The sequence below is a fragment of the Perna viridis genome, chromosome 2 (assembly GCF_037379345.1).
Source record: "Perna viridis isolate PV_CMFRI_1.1 ecotype Kerala chromosome 2, ASM3737934v1, whole genome shotgun sequence".
Taxonomy (NCBI): Eukaryota; Metazoa; Mollusca; class Bivalvia; order Mytilida; family Mytilidae; genus Perna; species Perna viridis.
In genome coordinates, this window is record NC_142446.1 from 1,916,174 (window position 1) to 1,941,101 (window position 24,928).

The 24,928-nt window shown below is 32.6% G+C and overlaps 1 protein-coding gene across 5 annotated transcripts; it reads right to left on the reverse strand.

Annotated features, from left to right (window-relative positions):
• Positions 1-328: 328 nt before the first annotated feature.
• LOC148623270 (molecular chaperone MKKS-like) lies at positions 329-24,110 on the reverse strand. 5 transcript variants are annotated; one of them, XM_088564992.1, is made up of 9 exons: positions 23,911-24,078; positions 23,038-23,235; positions 22,363-22,499; positions 8,377-8,439; positions 7,732-7,933; positions 4,300-5,236; positions 3,532-3,704; positions 1,396-1,506; positions 329-794 (listed from the first exon to the last, which is right to left on the reverse strand). In XM_088564992.1, the coding sequence occupies exons 6-9, from the start codon at positions 5,228-5,230 to the stop codon at positions 366-368; spliced, it is 1,644 nt and encodes a 547-aa protein (XP_088421118.1). In that variant the 5' UTR covers positions 5,231-5,236; positions 7,732-7,933; positions 8,377-8,439; positions 22,363-22,499; positions 23,038-23,235; positions 23,911-24,078; the 3' UTR covers positions 329-365. The 5 variants fall into 5 exon arrangements, with proteins under 5 accessions (XP_088421118.1, XP_088421120.1, XP_088421116.1 ...); XM_088564994.1 differs by lacking the exon at positions 23,038-23,235 and having other exon boundaries at positions 23,996-24,072; XM_088564990.1 differs by lacking the exons at positions 22,363-22,499; positions 23,038-23,235 and having other exon boundaries at positions 23,996-24,110.
• Positions 24,111-24,928: the final 818 nt, after the last annotated feature.

Below are 24,928 nucleotides of genomic sequence, written 5' to 3' on the forward strand. Positions count from 1 at the left end.
TTGTTATTACAACTAAGCTAACTTGTGGTAACAACTAACAAGTAAGCTAAGTTGTTATCACAAGTAAGCTAAGTTGTGATAATAATAAGTTAGAAAAAAATCTACCTATTATACCGACAGGCTTCTGAACATTTTCCTACTAGGGTAATTGCTCTTTTAGCAAGTTTTACTATTGAAAAGTAACCTATACTGTATAAACATGACAGTAAGCATGCCTCTTTAATTAATCATAATTTTCTCCATAACAAAATGGCACACTGGGTCCAGATAGATATGCCTACAGAGATTAATCACTGAAAGATATATATTTGAAAAACAATACAAACCATATGATTCAAAACATGTATTGAAATAAATGAAAACCACTAGCTTTCCTTTTCATTAATATACAATCTGGTTGATAACACAGCATTAGCAGTAAGGAATGCAGTTCTCACACCATTTAAACACATATCTAGTTGATCAATGACCATTCCAGAAACACAAGTATCAAAATGTTGTTGAATGATTTCCTCTTTAGCTTGTTTTTCATTAAATATTGTTTCTCCAATATCAGTTAGTACTGAAACATCACTGCTATACATCCCACAACTACAAGTAATCTCCCCTTCATTCACTTCCTGTGGAACCTTCCAGAAGTGATGAAAATTATTATCTGTTTTTCCTTCTTCTGAATCCTTAACGTTAGTTTTGGCTATTGACAGCAAACTTGTACAGCAAGCTTCAAGTGCTGTTATTACTGAAGACTTTGAATATTTGAATTCTTTAACTAAGTTTGATAACCCAGACATTACCTAAAACAAAGTCATCTATCATTAGTACAATAAGACAGTAAAATTAATTTAAAAAAAAAAGAATAGATATATTCAACCCCTAATTGCATCCATGCATAACAAAACAAAGTCATTTTTTGAGTATTGCACTACATCAAATCCTGCCTATTTGGTGCTTGATGTTACTACTCCAAATCCAGTCTACTGGAATTGTACTGATGAATTATTTCTAATGCCGGTAGTTTTGAAGGTAATGTCATTTTTAAATATGTTCTGAGCTAGCCTTCAGTAACTGCAAGCGTTATTAAAAATATCTCATTTTGTCTACATGAGATATGTTGAGGTACACATATTCTCATTACCTGATATCTGAGATCATGTGCAGCCATACTAACACATTACCATGTATCTGAAATCATGTGTCGCCATACTAACACATTACCATATATCTGAGATCATGCGTCGCCATACTAACACATTACCATATATCTGAGCTCATGCGTAGCCATACTAACACATTACTTGATAACTGAGATAATGAGTGGCAATAGTAACACATTATCTAATATTTGAGTAAATGAACTGCCACAGTAACACATTGCTTGATACCTGAGATAATTACCCGATATCTAAGATAATGAGCGGCCATAGTTTCCCAGCATCCTCCACCTGGCAGTACTTGACATCTGAATGTCAATCTCACTAGAGAATGTAGTGCACAGCTGCATACAGCCTAGGCAGTAAAGACAAAATCTATTAATGCAGTGCAAATTTGCAGACAGCCTTAGCAAATAAAGACAAAATGGATTACATGAGGAGCACAGCCGATACACATAGGCAAATGTGAAGTTTCACAGGTTGTTGTGCTAGGTATACACCCACTCACACAGGTTGTTGTGCTAGGTATACACCCACTCACACAGGATGTTGATATTAGACAGCAATCAAAATTTATAACAACCTTGTGGCAGCTAAGATTTTTTGTGATGAAAATATACTCTATCAATCCATATACCGGTTGCGAAAAAAAAAAAAACAAAGTCTCATGAAATATGAAGACTCAAATAGCAACAAAAACTATTTAAAAAGTATATCTCATCTACGGGTATATAAAGCCACATACCAAATTTGAAATAAATCCATCTATTGAAGCCAGGATGATTGTAATGAAAACTCAAGTAGAAGTGGAGATTCCTATATACCATCCCCTTGTAATGTGGGGGTATAATAATGACAGACAACAGCACAATACAGCATCTACCAAAATGGTCAAGTATTCACTTGACCCATCAATGTTGCACTCATGTTTCATGCTAATACATATTTCACTGATTAGGAGCACAGTATAATGAATATCAAACAAGAAATAATGTGAGCAGTCTTACCAAGATCACATACCACTTCAATAATTAATTTGGTTTAACATTCCATGGAATAACAATTAATTTGGTTTAACATTCCATGGAATAATAATTACTTTGGTTTCACATTCCATGGAATAATAAGCTTATCTTCATACAACACATTTTTTATATACCATCAAGACTTTTATTGAATTCCATCAAAGAGTTTAATGTGAATCACTTGGTGCACAAATTATTACTTAAATTCTTTTAAGGGATATTGAGTTTTCATTTATTAACTTGGTCACCTTTGTGAAATGTTTTTGATGCTGCACCAAATTGCACTTGGTGCAGTTTGCACCAAGTATATGTGTGTCGAAGATTTCTGTTATAAGGATCCACTGTATCATTATATTAATTTATCATATTGTTGCAACCTAGGTATGCAGAATTCAAGATTGCTATTTATATAAATTATTGTACTCCAATCTTTATCATTATTTCCTACACCAGGGACCCACAAAAAAAGTCAACTCCCGTAATAGTTTGGGCTATTAATATTTTAGTAAACAGAAATTAACATGTGGCTTTCCATATAACCCTTGGTCTTAGGAGATAAAAATTATATAGAATGAACTGTAGAATTCTAAATAAAAGGAGATAACTCTGTAAATGACACTCAAATACAACAGAATCTATTGGGTTTTCAATGTTGATTATCTTCGAAAAGCAGACAGATTGGAATGAATAATTGTACATTTCATCTTATAGACCCATAATGCAACTTCGTAACAAAAATAAAAATGTATAGCCTTTTTTGGGATGTATTACATATTAAAGAGTATGAATGATTCTTACAAAGACTGATATTTTAAATCTCTGTAAAACTCTTTAGTGTGATAAAGTATCATGCTTCAAATGTATGATGCTCAATAGAAAATTTTCCAATCTGATTAAAATCAGCTGTTAGGATACACTACATTGCCTTACACTCCCTAAGGCAGTGTAACGTATCCTAACAGCTGATTATAATCAGATTGACAATTTTCATATTCACCATCAATGTCCAATCTGGTGTAAAATGGTTTATAGTTCTATACTATTTGAAGGATAAAGAAGAGAAACAGTTATATGTATGAAATATGTCACAGAACTTAGCAATATTTGAAATGCTACTACAATGTGTCGTTCAAAAGTTCTTTTTAGTAATTAATTCAAGTTTCTAGATCTCATCTCCAACACCTGTTGACCCAAGTTGACCTCAATATAAATGAAAAACTTTCCTGGAATATACATGAAAGTGGTCTATCTTCATTAAAAAATCTATTGAATGGCTAAAAAGAACTTGGAAGCCAGACAAATAAAACACAAATTGTATTTCTCAAATTCATTGCTATTTAAGGTTCAAACCTTACCTTTAATTCTTGAACTGATTCTTCATCCTGATTTGTCAGTAATAGAGTAGATACTCTGGATTTCTTATGCCTTAGAAACATAAAGCTCTTCTGGTTAATATGTAATAGTTCCATAGAATCAAGGTAACCAAGCGCAGGTGAGCACAGTTGAAAACATCTCAATGGTTGACAGGCTGAAAATAGTGGTTATATCTAGATTTGATTGTTACACACACACACTGCCATTGTCACAAAAGCATTTAAAATCAATTTCCATGATTAAATTTTTCTTTTTTTACATTTCAAGCAATTGCAATCATTGTATCAGCCATGGCATCCATTCTTTTTTTAAGATGTTAAAACAATAGCCTTTACTTTAACCAAGTTTCAAATTTCTAAGACTTTTTCCTTATTTATTAACATTTTAAAACTGAGTGTCTGCCATTTGGGGTTTTTTAAATATGACATTGCACAACTTCAAATAGTGCCTTATTTTGGTGCCAAGCTTAATTTCATTCAATTATAAGCCAAGAACACTAGTAGACAATTAGGACAAATGAAGAATAAAACAATCTTCTCCAGGAGAACATAATTACCCATATATATTGATTTTTCTTGGGAAAAGTGGTCATTGAAGGAAAATGACACTTTATTTAAGTAGAAATCAGTGAAAATCTGATTCTTCTACACAAAGGAAATTTCAGCCATATTTCAAACCTAAAACTTTTTTTTATATGTAAGTCCATGGATACTATATTTTGTGGATAGTTGATGTGATGTGATGTTTACCTGTCAATTTATGAACAAGTTGAAACATGGAAGAACCAAGACGATCCACAGGTAGAATGTTCTCACTATACAGGAAAGCTTTCACTCTTGGATGAATCACTTTCTGACAAAACACCATGTCAACTTTTTTTTCTTTACAATCAAGGCAAAAATTCATAATCATCCCCAATGAGGTATCTTCAGCTAGTAATTTACTGGAAATCTCATACTCATGATCTGTTATCTCCTCTGTGTCTCCTGTCATAGAAACTATCACCAAGACAACTGTTAAAGGTGATGATTTATTTTGCAGGTTTTTTACTTTATGTTTTGGGAGTTGATAAATTGGGAGAAGTAAACCTGGAAATAACTTGGTATCTAATACTAATGACCCTGTTTCACAAATAATGTGTAAATATTCTTCCCAATTGTCCAGCTCAACACTGTTCACAAATACTTTAACTAAAAGCCTAGATAGATTATTTAAGTCTTGATTATTCAATCTACACAACGGCTTCGTATTTAAAATAGATTTTACAAACATTGTGACATGCTTAAGACTAGCCACATCTAACTGAATCATGTTACTACGTAAAAAATCTACAATAAAAATAAGAAATCTGTCTAACAGTTCTGATAAAAAACATATGTTGAGTTTCAGGAATTTTGTCACTAACATAACAGTAAGCATTATAACAAAATGTCCTCCATCACTGTAATGTTGAAGATGACTTTTCACTGCTGATATAATCAGGCAGTTAACTGGTTTTGATACAGATATTGTTGATATAAGGCGGCTTGATGTTGATGTCATGGTCATGTGACCACCAACAGAATTTTGAATCATCTGAACACATCTTTTTCTACTTGATGTTGATATTTTCAAAAGAAGGTTCAAAGATTCAATAATAACTGGATCTCTTAATGACTGTAAGTTACCAATTGAATCCATAATTTCCTACAAAGAAGCAGACGATATATAAATGAAACAAAAAATATTTGGAAATACAGAATGAGAGCTCAGTAATTTTACAATAGATCATCTGTTTGGTGCAGCTTGATAAGACCACTGACGTGCATCCTTGAAATATTGCACTGGTTGCTAAAACCAAGACTCTAAGGACCAGCCACAATGAAAATATAACTAAGATAAACATATTATGTCTATTCAAGTATCACCCCAGCTAAAAATCATGCAAAATTTGATTTATGGTTGTAAAGCCTACATATTTTTATTTTTGGTCTTTTGTTTGAATTGCCAGAGTAAACAAAAATTAACATTCAGTTTTTCAAATAACCCTTGTTCTTAGAAGAAAAAAAATATATAGAATGCACTGTACATTTTGAAATTAAGGGAAATAACTCTGTAAATGACTCAAATACAATAGAATCTATTGGGTTTTCAATGTTGATTATCTTCTAAGAGCAGGCAGATTGGAATGAATAATTACACATTTCATAATATAGACCCATAAAACAACTTAATTACAAAAAAAATAAAAATACGTAGCCTTTTTTAGGGTGTATCACATTTTTCAGATTTGCATGATTCTTACTAAGTCTACTACATGTACTTAAACACAAATTTTGATTTGCTCAATCATATTTTGACTATCTCAGCCACAAGCATGGACTGTTATATACACTCTTAAAACTTCTTTTTATTTCATTTTATTTATCAAAGCATATTTAGTGTTAAAAATAGACTGACAAAACAATTTGAAGGGTTGTTGTGGCCAAACTGTAATGCTCATAGACAGATAAAGTGTTTCAATAGACTGACATAACAGTTTGAAGGGTTGTGGTAGCCCAACTGTATTGCTCATAGACAGTTAGGAAAGTGTTTCAATAGACTGACACAGCATTTTTGAAGGATTGTGGTACACCAGCTGTATTGTTAATCGGCAGATGAAGTATTTCCATGAGGTATTTAGTGTGTAGCAGTCAAAATTACTGAATGGTCATATCAATCATTATTTTGTCTTGTTGCATTTGGGCACACATAAATACATTTGTATACAAAGTTATATAAAAGATAGAACCACCTCTGAATTTGATTTGCACATGTGACTTACATGTATTTGACACATTATAACTTTCTGACACCGAATGAATGGGGTCAAAAGACTTGACAAATTTAACTATTATGATAACGATCCAAAATCTAAACAGACAATAAATAACACAAAGATTTTAATTTTTGTTGACAAAAATACTAAATTTCAATTTTAAACCCATTGGATCTAAATCGAACATTAAATTACATGTGTGCAAGGTCAGAGATATAATATTAGAAAGCACAAATTAAAGACTTGAAATTAAATTAATCAAACTCCATTGGAAATGATTAGAAAATAATCAATTTATACCAAGTTTTTGAAAGTACTTGATTTTGCCCCTTTTTGGCTACACGTTTTTATATACTTGTAGTTGGGCCATTATCACCCAAGTTCATTCCCAACCTGTCAGACAATATCACAGATATCAATACACTTATGCTATACATGTATTTATTGAACAACCAGGATGGTATAAAATTCTGCCAGCATGGAAGATCTTTTCCCTCAGCAGATACATTTTTGTACATGACAACATTATCCTTTTCAAAGCAAAGAACAAGGAATAATCGCACCAAACATCAACCAAGATGATATATTTTGGGATAGATCCAGAAATTTGTGAAAGTGATGGGTTAAAAAATTGGGCCCCAGGCAATTATTAACTCATTTTAGCTTTAGTTTTGTGCAAAATCAACATATTGTACAACAAAAAGGGGGATTCCAACCTAGCGAACCCCATGAATTCCCTCATTGTATTTGGAGATTTTCCAACTGTATGAGTATTGCAGAGTGTTAGTGTACTTTCTAAAATGTTGTCAAAGCTATTTTTGATGGTGGCATAGATTTCAGTGATTTCCTGATCCAAGCAGAAGATTCCTAAAATTTCTCTCAATAAAGCATGTATATTCTAAAAGAATTAGCAACAAGAAAAAAGACTGTCAAGTAATTATCTGGAAATCATGAAAATCCTTGTTTCTGGCCCCCTTTTTGGCTCCCAGTTTCTAAAATGGTCAAGTTTAAACCCCTAAAATCAATTCCAGTCTGAACATTGTGGTATAGAATATTGTAAAACAATATCATAGACATTCCTTTGTTTTTACTGAGTAATACATATAAATTCTAAGAAATGCTTATTTTTGACCCCTAATTCTATAACAGTTGAGATTATATGACCCATAACATCTTCAGCAACCTTCTTTACATGGTCTGGAACCTTGTTTAAAAATTTTTATTACTAATATTCAAGTTATCACATGAAAACCAAGTGTCTACAGGAATGTTTGTTTTTGCCCCTTTTTGGCCCTTAAATCCATGGTATGCATTAGCATATCAAGCTACTAGAATGAAAAATTGACTTCTTGAAATTGTTTTTATGTAGTCTATTATTTCTTACCTTCCTCGTTTAATTGCCTCCCTCTTTTTCTTTGAAACTTTTTATTCTTTCAGTATATCTTTGTTCTCCTGTACTAATCACCCACGATTCATAATAAGCAAATGGAAAAGAGAGAAGAAGTCCAGTTCCAGTCATAATGAAAAAGGACAAAACAGCATTTTTCCTCACTTTAGTAGCAAAATCTAAATATCTGGATTTAAATCTAAAATAGAAAAAAACACAGGTAATACTTCCACAATGGCCTTCTGAATATTTGTACTGAACAATTTAACATTCATTAGTAGAAATTAGTGTTTAGCAGTACTAAAACAGTTTTAGACTGTCTGAAGGTCAAGGTTCGGACATCAGACTGTCTGAAGGTCTAGGTTCGGACATCAGAAGAGTTTTAGACTGTCTGAAGGTCTAGGCTTGGACGTCAATAGAGTTTTAGACTGTCGGAAGGTCTAGGTTCCAACATCAGAATAGTTTTAGACTGTCTGAAGGTCTAGGTTCGGACATCAAAATAGTTTTAGATTGTCTGAAAGTCTAAAAAAAAAGTGTTTTGGTTAAAATCCATTGATAACTTTGACTCTAGTGTTCTATAGAGGAGGAACATTTATGATAATAAACTAATTTAATTATGATATTATTTATAACCGCTGTTACCTGTGCATTCTACCAACAGCTTTAACTTTTCTTATCATTCTGTACATGCTTTAACTATAACAACTGAAAAGAAAAGAACCAAATGATTTACCATGCCTATAGTTCTTGGACACCTATATGTAAAACAATTACTATCTTTAAAAAAAGATAGCCGACACAGTAAAATTAATTTTGTTCTTTTTACTTGTAATTTTCTACATTTCATCCAAGAAATAACACCTGGCATGCAATTTCAATTTTTGATACAGGTTTTTTTTCAAACGCCACTAAGTTGTAAGTATTTGACCAATCAGGAAAAAGAATTATGATCAGGTGACTTGCGTTTCCTTAGAAGAGCGTCTTTAAGGTCAAAGGGTAAAAAGCGAAACTATACTGACTGTGTCGGAAAAATAAGAGTCTTGAGATGGTCCCCAGTAATAGATTGGCAATTAGTCAAAGCAGAGAGGATTCAGTAGTCAGCAGAAACAACCTTAACAGGAAAGTTAAACAGCAAGAAAATAAGAAATTGACACTTATCAGAATAAAAAAAAAAAAAAATAGATACTACACTTAATTTTTATTGCTGAAAATATATATGGTTTTCAATGCATTCATTCAAGTTTTTTTTAATTCTTCATACAATATTCTTCAAAAAGTTAAAAAAAAGTTTTATGTTATTACACATCGGGCTGTTCTGCTCGCTGTTCTTCAAAAAAAACATTCATTCAATATTGAAGCATAGCTTTTCTAAGATAGGAGAGGCAATCATTATTTTGAATTTAAGCAAAGCTGTCAGTTTCAAGACACAACAATGAAATATTGAAAACTTCAGGAAAAAATTTGATCGGACAAAGTCACTCCAAGTCTACATGGGGAGGTGGGGGGAGGGGGTAATTATACTTAAACTGGTTGAATGTTTTAATATTACATTTTTTTCTTATCTCATCACTTCGTGCCAAAATTTTTGAAAGAGCTATTGTTTTTTACTTTTAGTGATACCTATTTAACTGGTTTTATTTGCACCATCTGGCGGATAGAACTGCTTTGTTTTGTTTCGGGTAAGACTACAATTCCGCCAAATTTTTCCTGTAATTAAAGTAGAGGTTTCATTAAGAACCGGCTACTGTCAAAATGTAGACAGTTCAAAAAGTGGAAATGGATGATTCAAAATCACAATGGGACCCATCCCCCCTTTGATACATTTTGAAGGTGTAGACGGTTCATTTTCTCTATTAAGCCTGTTCATTGAAAAGACTATGAAAGCCCTGAAAGTACCTTAGTGAGCACGCTCACATACCCTACACATCCCCATGTTGGATACTCAAGTAAATTTGTTAGTAAGAGAAATACATGTAGAAGGACCATGATAAAAAAGGAATTAGAGAGTTTCTTCACTGAATTGGGCATTAGCAAAATTGCAACAAAATAAAATTTTAAAAAGACTTTTGGAAAGTAAATATCGTAGCAGAACAAAACATACATCTGACCTGAAACTTATCATGGTGAACTTATATACCAAAAATCAAGTCATAATCTGCAAGCGTTTAGAAAAAAAAAGGCCGAAAAAACAGTGGTTTCTGTGAATTTAGCTTGTAATTTCAGTAAAAATCATTGGAGCAGAACTAAACACACACATTTCCAGTAACTTATCATGGTGAATTCATATTTTAAATGTCATGTCAATATCTGCAAGCATTTAGAAAGAAAGAATTTTGCTAGGTTCAAGGCCCATAATTTCAGTAAAAATCATTGCAGCAGAACGACAGTTAAACTTGATCTGTAACTTATCACGGTGAACTTAAATACCAAAAGTCATGTCAATATCTGCAAGCGTTTAGAGAGAAAAAGTCTGGAAAACTTATTTCTGTGATTTTGCTAAGTTCAAGGCCCGTAATTTCAGTAAAAATCATTGAAGCAGAAAGAAAGTTAAATTTGACCTGTAACTTATCATGGTGAACTTATATACCAAAAATCATGTCAATATCTTCAAGCATATAAAAAAAGTCAGGAAAATTGAAAATGGGCCCATGGACTGACGGACTGACAGATAAATAGACTGATGGACAAAGGCAATAAATTTAATAAAATAAGTTGTCCAACAACTTTGACTCAAAAGGGCTTTGGTAGGACTTCTCATAAGGATCATTTCAGAAATTGAAAGTTTCTATCTATCAAAGTTTTCCAGAAAGTGGCTGAAAACTGTAAAAAAAGAAGTAATTTTTCCCCTATCAAGGACAATAACTCTTACAAGGAGTCATCTGAAAACTTTTATACCTGAAGACTTTTGTAGTCCTAATAATAATCATAACGGCTTTGGAGATATATGTGAAAAACTACTGTCTGACCCATATGTTCTATTTTCAGTAACAGCAGCCATATTTTTCAGCAGACCAAAAATCCCCATGCTAGTTCAATTTGACCACAGATAGCTAAACACTTATATTCAGTTAGAATTTGACTAAACCTAAGGGTTTTGGAGATATATGCGAAAAACTACTGTCTGACCCCCATGTTCTATTTTTAGTAACAACAGTCATGTTTTTCGATGGATCAAATATCCCAATTACACTTCTATGCAGGCTACCCCAAGAAACATTCATACCAAGTTTGGTTCAAATTGGTGAAATAGTGTCAGAGGAGAAGATTTTTGAAAGAGATAATATGGCATGATGGATTAAAATGAAAATTTGACCACAGGTAGATCTCATCAAGCTTAACACTTTATTTTATTCAAAATTTGATTTAACGGATTTGGCGATATATGTGAAAAACTATTGTTTTACCCTTATGTTCTATTTTTCGCAATGGCGACGGATCAAAAAACCCAACACAAGTTCTATGTAGGATACCACAAGGAACATTCATACCAAGTTTGGTTCAAATTGATCAAGTTGCAAAAATAGCGAAAAAAACATTGAAAAAGGGCAATAACTACAACATGGCTTAACAGATTAAAATGAAAATTTGACCACAGATAGCTCTCATGCTGAACACTTTTACCCTGTCAGAATTTAGTTAAACCTAACAATTTTGGAGATATAAGGGAAAAACTACTGTCTGACCTCTACATTCTATTTTTAGTAACAGCGGCCATGTTTTACATTGGATCATTTCTATACAGGATACCCCAAAGAAAATTCATACCTAGTTCGGTTCCAATTGGTCAACCAGTGTCAGAGGAGAAGAGTTTTAAAAAATTGTTAATGACGAAGACTGACAACGACATACGACGGATGATGACAAGGACGGAAGCCAAGTGATAGCAAAAGCTCACATGGCCTTAATGACATTAATGCAGGGAGACAACCAGTAAAATAACTTGAGGCTCTAAAGAGCCTGAATCGCTCACCTTGCTTAATAAGCTATTTTTTGCAACAGCAGCCATGTTTGTCCGTGGATTAAAAATCTAAGTAACAACCATATCAACTTTCATCAAATTCTGTCCAGCAGTTTCACAGGAGAAGATCTTTTTTAAAGTAATAACATCAAAAATAGCAACAATAAAAAAAATTTAAAAAGGCATTTTCTGCAACATGAATTAACAGATCTTCATGAAAAAATATTGACCGCAGGTAGATCTCATCATGCTGCATACTTTCAACCTGTGGCAGAATTTGGATAAAACGAACAGTAGTTTTGGAGATATGGTAATGAAAAAAACTGCTGTCTGACCAGTATGTTTTATTTTAAGTAACGGTGGCAATGTTTGTCTACAGATCAAATATCCAACCACTACTTCTATGCAAAATACCCAAAAGGGTCATTAATACCAAGTTTGGAACTAATTGATCCAGAAGTGTCAGAGGAAAAGATATTTACAAGATATAACATTAAAAATAGCAAAAAAACGTCCAAATTGGGCAATAGCTCCAAAATGGGTTGTCAGATTTACACAAGAAATTGTCCACAGAAAGATATATCAGCATGCTGAGTACTTTTACTTTGTCAGAACAATGCTAAACTTAACAGTTTTGGAGTTAAATGAGACAAACTGTTGTCTGACCCCTATGTTCTATTTTCAGTTAGGGCAGCCATGTTTGTCTACAGAGAATAAAATCCCTCATCAGTTCTATAAAGAACACCCTAAGGAACATCCATACCAAGTTAGGTTCTATTTGGTCAAGTAGTGTCAGAAGAGAAGAGCTTTGAAAAATTGTGAACGACTATGGATGCCAAGTGATGGCAATAGCTCACATTTTCCTTTGGACAACGTGAGCTAAAAATAAATCTCCTAAGAGGCATTGAGTCTCACACCTTCAAGTGGAAATTTTCTTACACTTCAAACATAAACAGTCCTTGTAGATGGTAAATATTCTGACAAAATACATGTCACATCTGGAGAATCCCATACTGTTCTTGTTTATGTAAACTAGAAATACTGTGAGCAAACTAACAAGGAGAATACCCCTGCTTCAAATGCAGTCAAATGTTAAATATTAAACTTACAGGTAAAACAGTTTTACCCGTAAGATACACTGTTTCCTTGGCAGTCCCAACAGTAACCTTCATGCAAGTCTACATAAGATGCCCAATCTTTCTATTTTGTTTTATTATTATATGTTCAAATGTTCAATGAGTCTTCCAAGCAACAACAGCGAGAAATCCAATATGCTTTGATTCCAGTCTGCATTTGCATGTTTTACAAAAAGAGACATCAACAAAATTATCATCTCAGCTTAGCATCAAAACAACCAAATTCTTGAAACAAAACTTGAAAGTAACATAAAAAACTGTATAGGAAAGAGCATACACTTCATTTGTTAGTTTAAATACAGCTACCACATCAGGGATCCACAAACAAAAACCAAAGATCACCAACCAAAAATGGTCAAGTGCAGAGCAGCAAGGTACACCTGTAATAGACGTGCTCCAAAATTTAAATTGGAAAACACTCCAACAATGACATACTAGAACACAAATAATCTTTTCCTACAAAGTCATCCATCATCTAGTAACAATCTACCTAAAACACTTAATTTGACCCATATACAAGAAAATATACACACATTCATTCAGACACATACAAATATTTCTTGTATCTAAGAACAATAGTACAATGGAACCACCTGCCTACAGTACAGTGTATAACATCCTGCCTGCAGTACAGTGTATAACATCCTGCCTACAGTACAGTGTATAACCTCCTGCCTGCAGTACAGTGTATAACCTCCTGCCAGCCAGTTCAGTGTATAACCTCCTGCCTGCCATTACAGTGTATAAACTCTTGCCTGCAGTACAGTGTATAACCCTTGATGGAACCTCCTGCCTGCCAGTACAGTGTATAACCTCCTGCCTGCCAGTACAGTGTATAAACTCCAACCTGCAGTACAGTGTATAACCCTTGATGGAACCTCCTGCCTGCCAGTACAGTGTATAACCTCCTGCCAGCCAGTACAGTGTATAACCTCCAGCCAGTCAGTACAGTGTAGAACCTTCTGCCAGCCCGTAGAGTGTATAACCTCCTGCAAGCCAGTACAGTGTAGAACCTTCTGCCAGCCAGTACAGTGTATAACCTCCTGTCTGTCAGTACGGTATATAACCTCCTGCCTGCAGTACATTGTATAACCTCCTGCCTGTCAGTACAGTGTATAACCTCCTGTCAGCCAGTAGTGTATAACCTCCTGCCTGCCAGTACAGTATATAACCTCTTGCCAGCCAGCACATTGTATCACCTCCTGCGTGTTAGTACAGTGTATAACCTCCTGCCTGCCAGTACAGTGTATAACCTCCTGCCCGCCAGTATAGTGTACAACCTCCTGCCTGCAGTACAATATATAACCTCCTGCCTGCAGTACATTGTAAAACCTCCTGCCTGCCAGTACAATGTATAACCTCCTGCCTGCCAGTACAGTGTACAACCTCTGGCCTGCAGTACAGTATATAACCTCCTGCCTGCAGTACATTGTATAACAGTTGACGGTTCAAACTCTTCCATAATAGTTAAAAACTTAAAAAAAAAACTGTAAATGTCAAAAGCTCATCATAAATAAGTCACTCCGTAAATAATTGATTATATGGAAATTGTAAATATGCTTTCAAAATGTTATCCCCACACTTGTACATTTGTAGATCAGTGCCTGGCATGATCTTACTAATTCAGGAAGAATGAAAAATCGAGAGAAACTAAATGAAGCTTAGTCAATGAATGACAACCTAGTTGATACAAAAACTTCAGGAAAAGTGAAGCAAATCTTTGGGGCTCTCCATGGGATTTGAAAGTTGTAAAGAGAAAACAAAAGGAGGAAAAGTAAATGTCAATATGAAGAATGTAAATAGCAAAATACATATGTCAAAACATTTATGAGGTGGTGATTTTAAAAATTGTTTACAAAATTTGAAATGTATCTACACAAATGCTGATAGGTTTTTTAAATAAGATTGATGAGTTAAAAAACACATATTTGATAGGCAAGGATAAACCAGACATTTTTGCAATAACCGAAGTGCTACCTAAAAACAGTCAGTACAGCTTTAACTTAAATAAAGCAAAACTTGATTTTAATTACTATGAACTATTTCCAAGCAATTTCCTGGGAAATGCTAAGTGAGGTGTACTTACAAATGTATTAATGTAAGAAAAATATTGAAAGCTGTGGAAGTCAGTGTGAATAGTGATTACAGAGGGTATGTTTGGATAAAGGTAGATCTTTGAGGTGACAATAAACTGTTATTCAGATGCATCTATAAGTCCGTCTTCAGAGGCAAAAAACTTATTAACATTAAATGACATTACTAGCAAAGCATGGAATATGAACTTTTCACATTTAGAGATTTTAATTTCCCTGATATAGACTGGTCAGAGTTTAGTTGCAAATTATGAAGAAATGCATAAGGATATTGATAATACAGTAATTGGGACGACATGGGTCAAATGAATTCTTTTGTGCAAAGGCTCAGCACTGCTATAGACAAACATATACTGAAAAGCAAACCAAGGAACACAAAAGGTACAATTCTACTTAGTAAGGAGACTGTTCAGCATTTAAGCATAAGCATAGATTAGGGTAACATTATGCTGGTATATCGAAGATCTTAGTAAGGAGGGAATGATAAAAATCATTGCAAGGAACAGGAGAAACAAGTAGAATCTGGAAGACAACATGAACAAACAGTAAAAACTTGCATTAAACACCAAGTCAGATATCAAACCAGTATCACAAGAAGAAATACATAACTGTTAAAAGTACTAAATACATCAAAATTGCCAGGCCCAGATAGAGCTCATCCGAAAATTCTGTTTGAGTTGAGGTCCTCCATTAAAGTGGACTGTTATACATGATATTCCAAAAGTAACAAGCTCCGCCTACTCTCTATTACGGTTCAAAATGTCAACAAAACAGGGTCTCTTGTGGAAAATTATCGAAACTTCAATAATAAATGTAATTTTGTAGCAAATTTGGTATCAGCATACAGGTGTGACATGCACAATTTCAACTTGAAAGTCGTTACAAGCGGTTGAAGGGCGATTCATCCGCGGTACCGCTAAATCTCCAACTTTTTGTATGGCACATCATTCTGACCGCAACCCGTCATATCAATATCCAAATAAAAAAGAAGAGGGTTGCAGGGTCAGAGGAAATTTGGACTAGAGTACCACCTATAGAAGCCTCAAGGAAAAAGAATTGGGACAAAAAAACAATTTTCAAAATTAAACCCGCAGTGGAAATCAATCCTACAACGTCACAAGTATTGGCAAAAGACCTCAAACTGAGTGAAGAAGAGAAGGAGCCAGATCAAGCCATTTATGAACTAATTGAGTGGGAAACCACCACGAAACTTTCTAGATATTCTTATTACGAAGGATTTCAAATGTATGAATACCTCCCAAGAGCACCCCTGAATATAAAGAAATACAGCTAATATAATTAAATGATGTCATGCTACAGTGCCAGAAAGCTAACATTATAATTTACTAACATTTTAATTTTATAATTTTCATCTTTATTTATAACTCAGTTTTGTAACATTCTTATTCCTACTTGCATATTTTACATTTAATCCTGGTCACAGGATATTTTATATGTAATCCTAGTCACAGGATATTTTACATGTAATCCTGTTCATACGATATTTTACATATAATCCTGTTTATACGATATTTTACATTTAATCCTGTTCATAGGATATTTTACATTTAATCCGTCTGATTATGGACATGTTTGCAATAGACATTTGCATACCCAATGAACTTGAGTCTTCCATCAGTCATAGTATGTCAGATGCAAATAAAGATGATGTTAATGATCAGACACAAGTTAAACTAGTAGAGACTCAACTCAGTGATTCTGAGCAGACAGTCCCCAAAACAACCTAAGACAATAAAAAATAGCAATGTAGAAACTGAATAAAACAAAACTGACACTGTGAAAATGAAATCATACTCTAAGGAGTCTGAAGAACCTCCACATATGCATGAACAGGCAGACAACAATAGTACTAATGTGTCATGCACAAAGTCATGCAACAAAGTTAATGATGACTCAATGATTGAGTGCAGTACATGTAAGTGGGTAGACACACTACCTATGCACGGACCTACCGGTATATCAACTTTATATACTTGTTACTACCTCTAGAAAATACACATGTAAAACATGTGCAAATGTACCAACAGATTTTGATGATAAGTGGAAACCACAGGGTAACACACAAAACAAGATAACAGATAAAATTTATGGGAAAACACTTGAACTGATTACACGTATCGAAAAATCAGTAACACAAACAATTTCCAATATAACAGTGGAAAAGATGAAATCATCACACAACTTAAATCTGAAGTTGAAGAACAGAAAAAAATTACAGCCCAGGCGCTCAATTTAGACAGTAAACTCATGAGGTTTTATCCGCAAACTTGAATATTACACAGTTTAACAAGGACATTACAGAAGAACTAAAACATATAAGTGCTAAACTAACAGAAATCACAAAAGATAGTGAAAATACAAAGAGCGAGTTAAAAGCAATGACACAGTTGCTTAAATCAACATCAGAAGCATTTGGACAAACTACTAAAGCCTGTTTATCGATGTCAAGTAACACAGACACAATCTCGAAACAAATGAAAGTCAGTTCGAACATTGAAACTATGTCTGCAGGTACATGTATTATGTCAAAACCATCCAAGACTAGTACAACCAACCGATTTGAGGTCCTGTCTCAGATTGATGGTACCGATCAAAGTTCATGCAATTACAGCAGCAGTGCAGATAATGCAAAACAAAAAATTATCATTGTTGGTAATTCACATGTGAAGAAGATCCGAACTGAAAACTTCTTAAAAAATTGTTTAGTCAATAAAGTAGAAGCTTTTGCTTGTCATGATTTTTTAGATATGATAGAGAATATTGATATTGACTATGATCTGATATTTTTACATATGTTCTCAAATGATATCAGAAATTCTGACCCAGATAAATGTGTTGGTGAACATATGGAGGTTATTGAAATGTTACTTAAACATTGTCAATTTTCTAAGATGATAATTTCCCTACCTTTCCCCAATCTCAAAGACAAAACTCTGAATGAGAAAATAGATAATTGTATTATTTTGATGAAATACAGATTTTTGAATAACAGTCATGTGCAAATCTGTCATCATACTTCACTTACAAACAATGGAAATCCTATTTGAAAATTTTTTGCAAATGATGCTGCCTCTCATTTGTCAATTCTGAGACTTAAGATCTTTATCTCAAGTATTAAATCTTCAATGCGTAAAATGCTGAATATTGAATCTGAACCACCAAAGAGGTCTAGGTATGTAAATCAGAAATCAAAGTTCAAAGGCAGTCCAAATGTTCGACAAAAAAACCAAAGTACACCATTGCCTTCTGGGGTTAATTATCATGATATTCAGAGCTCTCCCATCCCTTTTAGTCAAAATTACTTTTGTCAATTCCCTGGTCCCGGGTTTCCACAATTTGTAAACCCCCCTTCTTTAATACAGGTATGATGCTACCATCAAACACTACTAATATGTTCATTTCTGGAAACTAATAAATATGGACATTTCAAAGAGAAATTATGATAAAGGGTATTGACTTCCATTGAATGTGTATATCAAGTGGGAGTATTGTAAAATGAACGATCAAAAATGTCAAATTCTGATGACTTATAAATTTGGACATTTGAAAGAATGATACTTTGGACGTTATTGTATTATGTATATAATTGTACTAGTATTTTCGGTTGGTTAACTGTGTAAGGTAAAATATATGAATAAGTAATAACTGTATATGACTACAGAAACATCTTCTTTTTTTTTTTTCCTTTTAATTTTCTTGTTTATTATTAGTGTAATTATATTTTTTGCTTATATATAATATCAAATAGATAGTGTTTGGTGCTTGGTGCATTTAGCTGGTGAAGCACAAGATTATTATTTAGCTTTTATTGTATCCAGCAAAAGGTTGTACAAATATATGGTTATTTACATACACAAGGTACAACTCAAGGAACCTAGTATGCTTTTGTAGTAAGTCATTTCCATTCACAATATATTATTGGAGTAATACAGTGATATTACTAACTAAATTAATAATTGAAATTAATTTTTTTTATAATTAAATCATTAGATATTAATATACTGATAATGTGATTAACAGAAAACAAAAAGAAGCACTTGTTAAGCTGCTTGTACTTTAACATGTATTACATATGTTGTTCTTTCACTGAATGACAGAGTTATCTCTCTTTGAGAACATTTTATATTATTTTATTCATTCATTTGACAAAATTCTATGGGTTGCCTTGATGTTTAATGATTATTTTATTACATGGTGTATTTACCATTGGGTTGACATATAAATTATGTTTGTGAAAAAGAAAAGTTTACATATTTCAAGTTGGAATATAAATGGACATAAGGTTAAGGGTTTCAATAAATACAGTGACAGTACATTCATTAGGGAAATTATGAATAAAGATATTATATGCTTACTTGAAACTCATTGCACTCAGCAAGAATCACTTTCTCTACCTAATTACAAAGGTATGCATTTGAATAGACCAAAAAATAGAAAATGTAATAAAATATCTGGAGGTATATCAATTTTTGTAAAAACTGATATTAAAAAGGGAGTAAAATTTTTGGAGCACACCTGTAATGACTATATTTGGTTGCAATTGTGTAGCTCATTTTTTGGCACTGAAGAAGATATTTTTATCTGTTTTATGTATAATCCCCCAGCCAACTCATCATATTCCCAGTCTTTAAAAGAAGATTTATTTGATATTATTGAAAAAGATATTGCTAGATACTCAAAAAAGGGGCAGATTACCTTAATGGGAGACCTGAATGCTCGTACTGGAAATGAACCAGATTTAGTCATTGGAAATAACTATGATAATAACATACCACTTTTTGAAAACTACTCTCTAGATAATGAAATAATGAGCCGTTTTAGCCGTGACACCACAGTCTTGACCAGAGGCAGAGCTTTAAATGATACATGTATTGAATCAGGTTTATGTATATTAAATGGCTGTTGTACTAGTGACATCACTGGTCAATACACCTGCCATAATTACAGAGGCAGTAGTACAGTACATTATGGTATCACATCAGAGTCACTTCTGAAATATGTTAAATTTTTTCATGTACATGATTTTAAACCAGATCTTTCAGATCACTGTCAGATATCACTTTTATTCGAAGTTAAGTGTACACTTCAAAAGTATGATATGCATCTAAAACCTGCACCATTATGTTTTAGGTGGAATGTAAACACTAATTTTATATATCAACAAACTTTGACTTCTAAAAATTACCAGGACAGAATTAATTTTATTACAACTAATGACTATAAGGAAGATATAGAGTGTACGGTTAACAACAGAAATTATGTCCTTTGTGATGCTGCAAGTGTAGCCGGTTGTAATTTCAACAAGAAAAAACATAAACATAGCTCACTACCTAAAAAGCCTAAATGGCATGATACTTCACTTGTAATTATGAAGAGAAATTTAGATGATAAACTGAATTTAATGAAAAAATATAATAAAGACCCAGTAATAAGGGGAAATTTTACAGTTCTTTGAAAATATACAGGAAAGTTAGTAAACAAAAAATAAGAGATTTTTATAGTTCTATTATTAACCAACTTGATAACCTTCGTGACAGTAAACCTAGAGAATATTGGTATTTGCTTGGAAAACTGTCGCATGATAAAGATAACATTTCTGAAGTATCACCAGAAGACTCGTATAATTACTTTTAAGATTTAAATAATGTAAAGGCAAAACATGCCCTAAACATATCTGAATTGCTTAAAAATGAAGAAAAAAAGAAAATTGTTTCAGAACTTCTTGAAAAAGAGATCATTGATAAAGAAATTATAGATGCTGTCAGCTCACTTAAAAATAATAAATCTAGTAGCTATGATTCAATACTTAATGAAATGTTAAAAACAGTATTAGTTATATTATAAAACCACTAAACTTAATCTTTATTTTAACTAAGGGAGAGTTCCCTAAAATTTGGGGTCAAGGAATTATTGTCCCAGTTTTTAAAAAAAGGCACTAAAGATGACCAAGCTAACTACAGAGGTCTCACAATTGGAATGAATATTTGTAAACTATTTACTAAAATATTACATTCTAGACTTGATAAATTTTGTATTAGCAAAAATCTTATATGCTCTGAGCAAATAGGTTTTTGAAAGGGTAAGCGAACCTCAGACCATATCTTTGTTTTGAAAACTTTATTGATAAATATACACAGCATGAAAAAAATGAACTATATATCTGCTTTGTGGATTTCAGGCGTGCTTTTGACACTGTGAGACATGATGAACTATTTTACAAATTGAGGAAAAATGGTATTAGTGATTTATTTTATAAAGTTATAAAAAATATGTATTCAAATATTGATTTATGTGTGAAGATAGACCCCAGTAATACAAGTCTTAATTTTTCATCTCATATTGGAGTTCGACAAGGGGACAATTGAAGCCCAAACCTATTTAAGATATTTATAAATGATATACCAGAAATTTTTACAGCAAGATGCTCTCCTGTGTACCTTAATGATACAAAACTAAATTGTCTGATGTATGCAGATGATCTTGTCCTTTTGTCTAAATCACCTGAAGGTCTTCAACAATATTTGAATCAATTAGAAGTCTACTGTAATACTCGGGGTCTAGAGGTAAATGTAAGTAAAACAAAATCTGTTGTTTTTAATAAAACAGGAAGATTAACTCCTTTATCATATAAAATAAATGGTGAGTTAATAGAAAATGTCATGACCTATTCATATTTAGGAATAGTTTTTTTCTAATTCTGGCAGTTTTACAGTTGCCAAACAAACTTTACTAGACAAAGGTATGAAGGCATAATTCAAAATAAGAAAATGCTTCCAGCATCATAAACCAAAGGTTAAAACATTATTGCATATTTTCGATCATACTGTAAAACCAATTATTTTATATGGAAGTGAGATATGGGGCTCATCTTCAACAGTTAAGTCCACTGGTCAAATTGACAAACAATTTAATTCTTTATGTGAAAATTTACATGCAGAAAAACTACATGTAAAATTCTGTAAATATGTTCTTGAGGTTGGAAAACGTTCCACAAACATAGCAGTTCTAGGTGAAATTGGAAGATTTCCTTTATTATTAGAAGTATTTGCTAATATGATTAAATATTGGGTACATATTACTAATTCTGAAACTACAGGCCTTTTAAGAGAGGCATACAAAACTGCAAAAATTTTACATGAAAATAATAAAACCAGTTGGTTCAGTAGTATCACTTATATTGTGAATTATTTTCATTTAGATAAAAATAATAATATATTTTCTTTTAAAACTTCACTTAGAAAATATTTGTATAATAAATTCTGTAGCAAATATACTAAAATCTGGAAAACTGATCTTTTTGATGATAGAAGAAATTAAGGCTCTAGTGGAAATAAACTCAGAAGTTACAGGCTTTTTAAAGATCAATTGTGTTTAAAGATTATTTGGAATGGGGCACCTATACACAAAGAAAACTACTTACTGCTTTTAGAATTAGTGCCCATCACTTAGAGATTGAGACAGGGCGGTATAAAAATATACCACCTGAACAGAGATTTTGTAATCTATGTAAAACAGCTGTTGAAGATGAAATCCACTTCCTTCTAGAATGCCCTATAACTATGTCAATAAGAATAATATCTTAAATAATGTGTTTGATAAAAAGTTTGAATAACAAGGAATTATTTATCTGGCTTATGTCTGCAGAACACACCTATATATACCAGATGCTATATAATTTAATAAACAAATTGTATCTAGTTACATGAAAAAGGTCGCTTTATATATTTATTTGAATAAATCATATTTATGATTAAAGTGACAGTTAATATTTATATATATTCTTTTTTCCAAATATTATCCACTGCGATTTGCTCTGCCTCTTGTCTCTCTTGAGTATGGTCACTGTGTTTATTGAAAACATCATCAATGATACTTGTTTCTTCATGTTAAAAAAAAAAAAAGGAAAGAAAAATGCAGCTATTATATGTATTTGAATTTGTATCAATTTATAACTTTTGGCTATCTGTACATTAAATTTTACATTGTACAATTCACTGCCCTGTAGGGCGCTAAATTAGCAAATGAAGAATTTGTTTGTCATGGTTTTTTTATACTGGGTGCGTTCACAGTATCGCCATTGGTATTTATAGCTTACCATTGGTAATTATTTTTACCATTTGCAAGACATTGGCACCAACCTTGACCATTGAAAACTGCCATTGGTCAACATTTTTGCAGGCAGACCAGAGTCGAGTAAGCATTGACAGGTCACGTGGTTTTATTTTTTAAGATGGCGTCCACCTTACCTATACCAACTATGCAAGATTTAAGCACCCAGCTTTTCCCAATACAGCTACCAATTAATGGAAAAAAATTTTAAATTTTTAGTCAAGGGTGAAACAATAAAGGCTATTGCTGATAGTATGTATAGATATATCAACGTAATAAAAAATATATTAGTATGCCAGGAATAAACTTACAGAAATTTATTAAATGTTCACATTAACTGACTTTAATGAATTCGAGAATGTGATATTCTAGAGTTTTATAATAATCCAAAATGTTTTTTAATAAATGTGTGTATTCGATTACATATTTTGGCAATGTTTGACATCAAGTCCCATTGCACATTCATTGCCCTCTTTATAAACGCCTAACAGGATTAATTGGTATTAAATATTCAATAAATTTTCAATATAATAAAAGTAAATATGGTTTTGGGTATTTTTTCACACTGTGTATTCATTAAAATTAAGATATTTCTCATGTATTTGTATATATTAATAGTGAGTTACAGACCACTAAAAGTGAAATTCTACTCTAGTTAAGGCTTGTAGAAACCATTTACATTACTGTTTATGCTTACCAGAATTGCACTGAAGTCAGGCTGTATTTTTTCTATTCTGTATGTTAGATAAGAGTAATCAAGGGAACCAAGGTTATAGCGGTAATCAAAAGAATGTAATCCAAGGACAAAGACCAGACATGGAAAACAGACATACACAACAAAGAACATAAGGTATCTTACCTAACCTAATTTAATGGTGTGTTGAAATTGACTGACCTGTCCACGCGTTTCTCGTGAAAGAATAACAATCCTTGATGAATCTTACCCATGTTTTTTTACAGGTAATACAGATATTTTCGTAAATGGTGAACGTTTAATAAGCCGTAACCACTTCGCCGACTTGTCTTCTTCAGGGGTATTTTAGTATAGGGGAGAGAAACCCATTGCGAAAGGTGTGGAAGATTTTTGGGTATTTAGTTATACCATTTCTGAAACGGACCTTTTTACTTGACTGACTAAAGTGCTTTATCATTACTATCTGACGGGGTAGTATAGACACAAATTCGCCGTTCTAACAGCCTGTGACATAGACTGGTTATAAATATACATTTCATGCTTCTTTACATAAATAAGGATTTTATTTTAATCAATACATGACAAATGTTTTTAAAAGATAGATGTCAATATTCCCATTTTTCATGCCTGGTCGTCCAAGGTGGTTTTGTTCTTTCAGTTGTTACAGTCTGGCATTGAATTAAAAATTGGACGATTATATACGTAAACTAAATGAATGGAATGTATTTGGATGCAGGGGTTCGGAAATGCCCCTGCATCACAATACATTTTTTTCATTTTTTTGTTCATATAAACATCCAATTGATTCAGCATCAAGTTTTAAAAAAAAGAAATAATTTGATCATGTAACTTTTACACTAATTTTGGAACCAAGTTGCATGTTTAACCCAATAAGACATGTACTTTATATTCCTAACAGTAAGTATTATATAGCCTCTGAATTCCACTGAGTCCGTGATTGAGGTATTTCGGCTTTAACGGGACCAATATGGGTAAAAATCAATGACATCTTTATTGAGAAGTTGTGAAGGATATTATAACAGTTTTAGGTGTACATCTTGAAGACTACTAGATTTTTCAATTTTTTGTGAGCAAATTTTGTTTTTGTTTTGGTTTAAGTAGTATAAACAGGCTCTTTTCCTTTGTTATTCATTTGTGTCTTTATTTCCTCATTAAGATATAA